Source organism: Crocodylus porosus, unplaced genomic scaffold, assembly GCF_001723895.1.
Source record: "Crocodylus porosus isolate Cpor-Errol unplaced genomic scaffold, CroPor_comp1, whole genome shotgun sequence".
NCBI lineage: Eukaryota > Metazoa > Chordata > Crocodylia > Crocodylidae > Crocodylus > Crocodylus porosus.
In genome coordinates, this window is record NW_017728914.1 from 32,124,795 (window position 1) to 32,134,826 (window position 10,032).

The 10,032-nt window shown below is 39.2% G+C and overlaps 1 protein-coding gene across 4 annotated transcripts in view; it reads right to left on the bottom strand.

Annotated features, from left to right (window-relative positions):
- Window positions 1–594: 594 nt before the first annotated feature.
- Window positions 595–10,032, bottom strand: part of MAPK9 (mitogen-activated protein kinase 9) — a 43,484-nt gene continuing 34,046 nt past the window's right edge. For 3 of the 4 annotated variants that reach the window (XM_019535177.1, XM_019535175.1, XM_019535176.1), the window contains exons 10-12: window positions 9,273–9,336; window positions 8,020–8,091; window positions 595–2,312 (exon numbers count right to left, since the gene is read on the bottom strand). In XM_019535177.1, the coding sequence (XP_019390722.1) occupies window positions 2,170–2,312; window positions 8,020–8,091; window positions 9,273–9,336 (279 nt within the window). In that variant the 3' untranslated portion in view covers window positions 595–2,169. Of the gene's footprint in view, window positions 2,318–8,019; window positions 8,092–9,272; window positions 9,337–10,032 lie in introns of all 4 variants that reach the window. The other variant, XM_019535178.1, reaches the window with a different exon arrangement.

A 10,032-nucleotide genomic window follows, 5' to 3' on the forward strand; every position in this document is an offset into this window, starting at 1 on the left:
TAAGATAATCTGATGTTAGTAAAGCACATTCTATATGCTAGACACTGCGAGTATTAGCTCATCCGAATACCAAGGATAGAGAAAATACCAAATTGTGCAGTGGAGGGAGGGAAGAAAAAAAAGCATTTTTACCAAAGGTCTGCTCTGGTGACAAAAAGTACTAGATAGGCTTCTGTTTATATTGGGGGTCTGGTCTTGCATACAAACTTTGTCTGTATTTTTTAAAGAAAAGAAATACAAAACTAAAATTAAACCCAGCGCTTATACTTAAGAAAAAAACAATACCCAAGATGCTTGATCTGAACTCATAGAGGCCTTTCTACCCAGTTTTTCTATTTTGATAGATCATAATCTAGACCTCTAACATTTACTATTGTAAATTCAATTACTTGAAAACTTTCCAGTGTATATTCTACTGTAAATTCAATTACTTGAAAACTTTCCAGTGTAAAAACATTGAAACATTAGGAAAAAATCTGCTTTTCAGATAAGTCTGCAAATGATATATATTTCTCTCTCTCTTCCCAACTATGTACTGGACAATTCAGTTCAGTTGCAGTGTATTTTGTTAGTTCAGTGAACAAATTGTACACATTCTTTTTATATAATCAAATCTTCAGTATTTATATTTATGAAAATGATATGCTTTGCTTCATATTGGACATTTTTCTTACTATTACAAAGTTTAACTTCACATACATGCACACAGAAAGAATCGTTAGCTAAGCATTTTTTACACTTGTGCACTCTAAAGCAAATATGCATTTCTGTGTTTGCAAATGCACAATTGTATAACATTTTATAACTTAAGCCACTACTCTATTGCATATATTTTCTAGTAAGTCAAGATAGTGCAACGCAGAAGGCAATGTCTGTGTTATCTTAATCTGAAAATGGCCTGGATAAGCCTGTATTAAAACTCCTCCCTTTCCCATGATGCCATGTCAAAAAAAAAAAAAAAAGCTTCAGCTTAAATATTTCATTTTAACTGAAGATCCAGAATTATGTTTAATTTTGAAATAGAGATTAAGCTTATGGAAATAAACATAACAAACCCCATCAAATCAGTCAAAAGGACTACCATATTTTAAAAATATATACACTATAGAATGGTCCCATAAAAAGCGGGAAAAAATTCATGTAATTCTTGAGGTCACAAACTTCAAATTTCTCCATTGTCTCTGTCCTTTTATCAGAGTTCGTTCTGAGACAAAGGGAGGAATTAAGTGAAAAGTATCACAGTGTCCCTTTGTTCTTTAAAGGAAAAGTAACAAAAATATCATTTCCAAAAGTTTTTACCAATTAAAAGAAAGAACCAAAATAATGTATTACCCAGAAAACAAAACAAAACAAAATTAGTACCTTTTCCTTTAAAAAGAGACATTGCTTCACAGGAATACCAGGGAGTAGTCATTCAAGAAAAAAACAACTCCTTCCTCAAGATCAAGTTAACTCATATTATTTCTAACTAAAATTTAAATAATTGAAAGACATTTAAAAAATCAGAGTCATATTCACATGTAAAATACAAAAATGATGGGGGGTTTTCCTATAAAGTTCACTATTTTGTCTCTGCTAGAAGAAGATGCATAGAAGTATTGGGAGATGAGGACAGAAAGGAGGGAAAGGGCTCAATAGTAAAAATAAAAGTGCTACAATGGAAGAAAATTTGCCTTTGAATACAGTACTTCAAATGTTCAATAGGTAAGATAACCCTCATACATATAACATACTGGTAGTTAAATAGAACAAATTTCTGTAGTCACACATTTAAGCAAATTATACAGAGCATACACATTCAAAAGACCTACTAATGAACAATTTATGTGTTACAGAAGTCTACTGAATGGGACAGAAGATTCACGAACTCATTTAGGAGGAGTTTATCTGGTATGAATCTACTGTAACTGCTCACCTGAAATAGGCTGAAACAAAAAAGCCTATTGTAGTGTTTAACTTGTAATTTTTTTCTTCTTTAGACATCAATTTCTTTTCATTCTACAACATTAAGCAGGCAGCCTTATAACAGCTGAGTAAAAACACAGGCATGACTTTAGTGGAACATGCAGAACATGGAGTTTCTCTACTTGGTTCCATTAACTTACAAGCAATTCAGGCCCAATGGAAGCAAGAGTTCTTTTCCAATCATAAGTCTGCAATCCTGGCTGATCATCGACATCCTTCAATGGGTCCTGTCAAGGCATCGAGGCTGCTGTCTGTATCTGAAGCCAACGTTTGCTCTGTTGACATGGATGAAATGTCATTGATAGATGATGACTGGGAAGGACTGGTGTTGCTATTCACTGCTGCATCTGTGCTAAGTAAACCAAGCATAATAAAATCTGAGGCAAGACAATATTGCAAATATAATCAATGATACTTTAGGATTCTTAGTATCACTTTTCCCACAGCGTGCAGTACCTTACTGTTGTATTAGTTACAGGATTGTCAAAATTGATTAAAATTTTAAAACAGTCTACTCTGTGCAAAACACATGCGAATTATGTGCAATTTCTCTCCAAATGGACTACTTCTAATGTGTACCTTTAACAAGAAAACACCAACAGGTATACATTTTTAACAGAACTAAAAAGGAGTAAACAAGCATGCATCTATAGTACAGAAACGTTTCTAATAAGCAGAGGTAGTGTCTAAACAGTAGGAGACATTCTTCCATGCCCTTCTGACATTTCATTTGGTCATTTTTGTAGTTTTTAATAATTTCTGTCACTTTATCCCAGTGACAAGATGAGAAGATCTCCACCTGTTAACAGTAACACTTCAAATCAACTTCACTGGAAAATTTACCGCCAGTCCAAATAGTCAAAGCATGCAATAGGTATCAAACACCTCTCAGAACAGCATGGATCATTCATTTTCACAGACACATGTAAAAGAACATGGCAGCTGCATTAGTGTGGAGTGCTGCTGCCTAGGTCACTAGGACTTGGCACTTTAAAGAGAATGAATTATTCAAAATGTAATGCTCAGCTTCTATTCCACAGCTGTCCAAGCAATGGCATGCAGTTCAGTCCAGATGGTCTAGCACCCACAAAAGACATGGGAGGGCATCAGGGTTCAGAGGCACAGGAGGGACACAGCCAACAATAACCCACAGAGAAGGAATGGCACTGGCAATAAATCGCCTGATTAGGATTAGAAGTCATATAGGATACAACCTGCATGGAGACTGAAGTAGGTTCTACAGGAGAAAAGAGAACCCACTTCACAGTTGGGATTGCCCTCTCCATTTTAGCCAGACTTCAGGAGATTAACATGGTAATCCTCAAAAGGGACTACCGAGTCCAGTGAAGAACTGACTCGCTATACTGACGGATTTATTTTGTTCAATTCTCTTAAAGAGGATGGGGTCATATAGTGAAATTTAGCAAAAAATGCAACAGATGAAGAAGGCAAAACAGAGGCAGCAATCTGGGACTGTGAGCTGGTGATGCCCGCTGGTCTCACATGGGCCACAGCCACACTTCTTTCCAAGTCCTTTTTCCAAAGCCCTCCTCAGTACAGGAAGTCAACCAAAAAAAAATAGCCCTTTTCCCATCAGGCTGTAAAACAAAACTTTGGCATTTTCTCATCTCATGCTGTCAAGACTTTCCAGCTTCCACAATCTCTTTCTGTCCCCTACTCTGTCCACTTGCCCTTTTTAACGCCTCCAGTCAGTTATGCAACCAGTGCCCTGATCCCCATTACGTGTACCACATCAGCAGGAATCCTGGTTTTCTCCGATTTAAAAAAAAACAACAACCCAGTTTTCAGTTAAAAAAAGTAACCCCAAATCCGCATTTTTCTGTGATTTAAATGTAACACCACTAATATGTAGATGTAGTGGTGTTTCATTTTAATCATGGAAAAAAAAATGTGGATTTGGGACTACTTTTTTAACTGAAAATTGGGGGTGGGAGGTTTAAATCAAACAAAACCAGAATCCATGCAAGCAGTGCACTTTAGGGTCCTTAATGCATAAAGCTCCTTTGGACCAGGGTTGAAAGTTTTAAAATGTTATGCTGAAGCAGCCTGGATTCAGCTGAAAATTAAGTTAAACAACAAAAGAGCTTCAAAATCTAAAAATTAGGACGGGGGGGGGGGGCGGTGTTTGATTTGGTTGAGAGTCTCAGAGCACTTTCCTTCAGAAAAAGATATCAGGTGCTAAAAACCCAGAAGGAAATCTCCCCAAGTTCCAGAATAGCACGTGGGTATGTTAAGGGAATGAATTAGTCTAAATGAAGGATTGAGCCAATCTGGCTTAATTGCTTCCAGTAGCCAACCTGGTTAAATTAATTTTCAGCACACTGAAGAATTTTTGTGTTAGCTGGAATAAAAAAAAGTTTTAAAAAATGCACCAATTTACACAGGGTTATTATATATTATATATGGAGCGCAGGAATAGTCAAAACAAACAGGTAATCAACCAGTAATGATTTCTGGGAGAACTACTATTCTTGTTGGCTTTCCACCCAACTCACAGCATAACCATATTGTAATAAAAAGTTAATACTAGAGGTTTCTCTCTAATGTAACCTTTTGGTTTTCTAACTGCTTTTTGGGTTTTTGTTTGCTGTTCAGGACATCCCATGTCAAATCTGCAACTTGGATCAAGGTTTGGAGAGTTCAGGGGCACTTGAATGGTGTTTCCCAAATGAAGTAACTACACTGTAATGACAGCTACAGCCTTCTGCTCAACAAGAGAATTGTGACTTAAAATTTTAGCTTGAAGGATTTTTTTTAATTTTACTTTATCCAGCATGAAACTGCACAAATACCACTCTGTATATTGTGTTAAGATATATGGGCCAAGAAAAGTGTCTTAGGTGGTTGCATCTCCAAAATGTACTGAATAAATAAGCAGCCTGAGAGACTAACAAATAGCTTTCTTTTTTCTCTTACTGAAAGCAAACAACATTTCTATACTGTGAAGGAGTGTGTTTATAATTTTGGCAGTATCTGAACTGATAATATTCCTTCTATTTTGCATTACTTTATTATATGTTTGGTCTACCCCACAGTTATGCCAACAGACAGGTACATAACTATAGGGCACAATCAGAACAATTATAAAATGTCACAGAAAAAAAGTATCGCATTGTTAAGTGCTGCTTTAGATCAAGTACATGGGTAAAACTGAAAAGTGGCTACACCTAAACACTGTTACAGGATATCCTGAGTTACTGTGCTGTCAGCTGCAGACTGCTAGATCTCTGCAGAGCAGTTTGCAAATTTCTCCAGAATGCCATCTTGCAGAACCTAAAAAGTTACTTTTCACAACATACAATCATTTCCTTTGCTCACAAATGAAAGCAGTGGCAGCACCGCAGATTTTTTCCAACAGGCCCAACAGTTTCTTTTCAGCTAGCAGTTTGGAGATAAGGTGTTTTACACCCCTGTAACTCCTTAAACATAAAGGCTAAGTACAGACATTCAGGGGTGTTAGGGGGAGGTTAAAATCGATTTGAAATGGTTGCCCAATCTCAGGTATCTCAGGATGGGGAAGGCCAGCTGGGGGTGTTGGGGGTCCAACAGGATGGAGGGGATGGAAGATATATTTCATAAATATAGGTACTGCTCCCCCTACCCCTCATGGGTCACACATGTCTCCCTAACTCACCAGCAGGTCGCATTTACCTCTCATCCACTGGTGGACCCCTAATCCCCTCCACCCTGCTGGATCCCCACCCCCTCAGCTAGCTCCCCCCATCCTGACTTACCTTATATCAGGCATCCATTTGAAACCCAATTCAGCCTCCCAAATGTCTGTACTTAGCCAAAGACATCAAAAGGTGCATTTTTACAGAAGGTAACTTGAAACATTTCCATGCGTATATTTACCATAAAAAGCAAGTGCAATTCTCCAAGAAGAAAGACTTTCAAGTCTCTCATGAAAACCATAATATTTAGCTTGTGAATTCAAACATAACTTTAAAATATAGTCTGTCCAACTGAAGTAAAGAAAGTAATATGAACAAACCTCTTTCCAAACCAGAATGAAAGATGAAATGAAACTATTTTTCAACAAAGACACTGAAACTAACCAATTGTTTAAAAAATAAACGAGTCATATTTGAAGATGAGAAGCTTGAAACATCACTGCCCAAACTAGATATCTTTCCATTACAAAAATCATGAAAGGCAACTGTACTTGAGAAGTACAGATATGCTAATATATTTACTGAAATACGACTGCCATCTTAGGAAAAGCCAGAATCAGCAGCTGCAGCAGATGCTTAGGAAACAAATGCAAAAATACTTTTGTATAGTTACTGTACCAGGCGGCGGGGAGGAGGGGGAACGTCCCAGGGTTGCCGTGCTCTCCCCTAGCACCCCCTACCGTGCCAAGTTTGGGTTAAAGCACTCTCGTTCTCGCCTGCCACGTCTTGATCTTGTAAAAATTAAAGGGAGGTTACCTCTTGTCCTCCTGGTCAAGGTTCCTGCTACCCCGAGCCTTGTTTATATAACAGGGGTCCAAGCACCCCAGCCTTATTGGCTATGCGTGACTCCAAATCACCTTTGTACCACGTCTCAAGCCTCACGGACCTACCAGACATTGTTTGGTCTCAGCTGCAGCCCTCGTCACTCTTGGTTGGGCTCCCAGCAGCCCTCGTCACTTTCGGCGCCCCCTTTGTTCTGGGGCTTCTCACGCTGCCCACGCTTGGGGCTTCTCGCTGCCTATGCTATTGTGGATCCCCTGTGAGGCCTACTCCGCCCCCCTTCTAGCCTCACCCAGTCCTCTGGTCAAACAGTAAACAAAACGGAAGACCCTTGGCTATAACATAACTCTAAGCCATCTGACTCCAACCTTTCTCTCGCCACATCAGAGATGTTCTATCTGTCCCCACCGTCCCCAATCTCGGGCCGTACCTGTAGTTTGGCCTCTACTCATTATTCACTCCGGCAGAGTTCCTTCCTCCTGGGCTGCCAGCAGGTAACTGTCTGCCTGGCCTCAGCCTGGGAGTTATATAAGAGGCAGGCCCTGCCCCTTCCGGTCAGCTGACTTCCCCTGGCAACTAGCAGCTGGGCTCCCTACTTATTGATTCAGCAGTGGCAGGCACCTCAGTGCCCTGCTACCAGTTACAAAAGATGAATGTTACAGGAATAATTATAGCATAATTTTTTTACAAAAAATATTACTAGAGATAATGTGAACTGCGTATAATAGGTTGCGCTTGTCTTTTATTTACCAGAATTATTATTTTGTAAAATTTGAAGTTTTACTTACAAATTATAGTTCCACATCTATAATGCATCAGGACTTGGATCATCAAGGTTAAAATCAAACCTCACAAGACTGACTTGCTAAAAAGGCAAATCTAACAATCCCAGAAGACTATACGACATTGAGACCATGGTGTTCTTTTCTTTTTCAAATCAGTATGCATGTACAAGGCTTAAATTAGAGACAAGTGTTAGAGATTCCCATTTCTCCTTCTGAAGGAATAATAAATGTAAGCTTGGTTTACCTAAATAATAACAACCTGAATGCCAAAGAGCTAGCGGATATATTCCATAATTGACAGTACAATATTTTCAAAACTAGACCAAGAGAACCATGGCATAGATCAGAGACTCATAGGGACAGAGTTTCCCAAGTATTTTGAGAACAAGTTCAACAGAAGTCAAAACCCATGTGGAAGAAAACTTAATGCAGGACTACTTCAGGACAATGACCCAAGTATAACAAGTATCCATTTATCTCATCTGACAGTTCAATTTACGTTCAGAGAAGCCTTATACACTTTGCAGCTCTGTGGCATCAACTTATCATATAAGACTCATCTGCCTTTAAACTAAAATTCATCTTTTTACTTCCTGCAGAAGGAAGAAAACATACTCCTGGTAGCGCATTTCATAGCAAGGTAAACTGACTCCTCATGTAACTGTGAGACTGATTAGGACCAAGAGCCTTAAAAAAAATGACGGTTTTGGTATAATTGGATGTTTGAGTCTGAGCAGAATTGACACATGTATCAGACTTTCAGATAAAGGTAAACTATTAAACCAATGACTAACCTGAGGGCTGATCTTTTACCACACCATTCTTGCTTCTTTCTTCCCAATCCATTACTTCTTTGTATATTAATTCTTAAGAAAAATGGTAAAGAGGGACAGTTACAAAAAAGCAGTTTCAGACATCCCAGAACTAAGGCACAACTGATACCCAACTAATGCTTAATTGTGCTTTATTTATGGCTTTTGTGTCTATCATTTAGAATCATAGAAATCATAGAAAAGTTAGGGTGGGAAGGGACCCCAGCAGGTTATCTTGTCCAGCTTTATCATCCCTACCAAGGCTTTGTTTAGCTGGGTCTTAAAAACCTGCCAAGATGGAGATTCTACAACCTCTGTGGATCACTTGTTTCAGTGCTTTACCACCCTCCTAGTGAGAAAATTCTTACTAGCATCTAACCTAAATCTCCCTTGCTGCAGCTTGAGCCCATTGCTCCTTGTTCTGTCATCTGTCACCACTGAGAACAGTCCAGCTCCATCCTCTTTGGACCACCCTGCCAGGAGTTGAAGTCTGCTATTCAATCCCCCTCAGTCTTCTCGTCTCTAAACTAAATAAGTCCATTTCCCACAGCCTCTCCTCACAAGTCGTGTGTCCCAGCCCCCAAGCCATTTTCATTGCCCTCTGCTGGACTCTCCAATTTGTCCACATCTTTTCTGTAGCGGGGGGCCCAAAACTGGACAGAGAACTCCAGATGTGGCCTCACCAGTGTTGAATAGAGGGAGAAGAATCACTGCCCTTGATCTGCTGGCACCGCTCCTACCAGTGCAGCCCAAGATGCCTTTAGCCTTCTTCACAAGGGCACATTGTTGGTTCATATTCAGTTTATTGTGCACTGTCACCCCCAGGTCCTTTTTTCCACAGCTGATGCTTAACTAGTCAGTCCCCAGCCTCTACTGGTGTATGGAACTGAATTTACAGAACCTCATTTAGTAGGTAAGGACAGTTAAGAATAAGTAAGGTACAACTAACACCACACTTTTTTTTTTAACTTTTTGTTCAAATTAATCCGTTTCTATTAATAGAATAGAAGTTGCTTTAGAAAAATGTTTTTTTACATAAGTATTAAAAAACATCTAGAATTAATTTTAAAAAACTAGATTTATTAATTCTTGGGAATTAATTTTTGTATTGCTACAACCAGCCTAATTCATTGATGGGTTCCTGTCAGCTGACCAGTGGAGCAGTTTTGTTACTTTAGTGGTAAAGGTTGACAATTTATTACCATAGCTAGAATGAGGTCATGTTTAACTGTTACCTTTCCATTCTTCAATGGCATGTTCTCTTTCTTCTAATTGTGCATCATAGATCTGAGGAGGAGGCTACAAAGAAAATAAAGTCTGAAATAGAACTGTGACACTGGAAGTTAGCGGTGTCATTAACTGCTGTGTCCAAAAATAATCCAAGGGAAATGTTATTTTTATTTCCTCATCTCAGACAGTCTCCCTTACCAATACTTCTATCATACCTGCTTTGCATAGGTGCTTTGTAATTACATGCTCTCATAATTTTAAAGCTTAAGAAAGGTTACTGGAATGATCTGCCAAAATGTTAGACTTATCTATTGAAACCTAAGGCCTAGAGGACTCGCAAGAAGCTTCAATGGGCTTAACCAAAAGCAGGTAACTTATACAATCCTGCCTAAGTTACTGCTGCATTGACAGCTATTAGGGGTGTGTGAAACAGATCGTATTCGATTCAGATTTGGCCTGAATCAGTGGCAGTGATTCAATTTGTTGATTTAGATCACTGTCCCAGATTCAACTTGGTTGAATCCAAATCTGAAGATATGATGCCGATTCAGAGAATCAGCAATTCGGCCATAGACACAGCTTTAAATGTTTTCCCGACAAACCCCGGGGGAGGCACACCTGGGCCACAGGTTAGCGAGGATTTAGTTAGGGAGCTTCTGGAGGGGTTGGATGTATTCAAGTCAGCCGGCCCGGATGATCTCCACCCTAGAGTTCTAAAGGAACTGGCCGAGGTCATTGCAAGTCCCCTGCCACGGCTTTACGAGC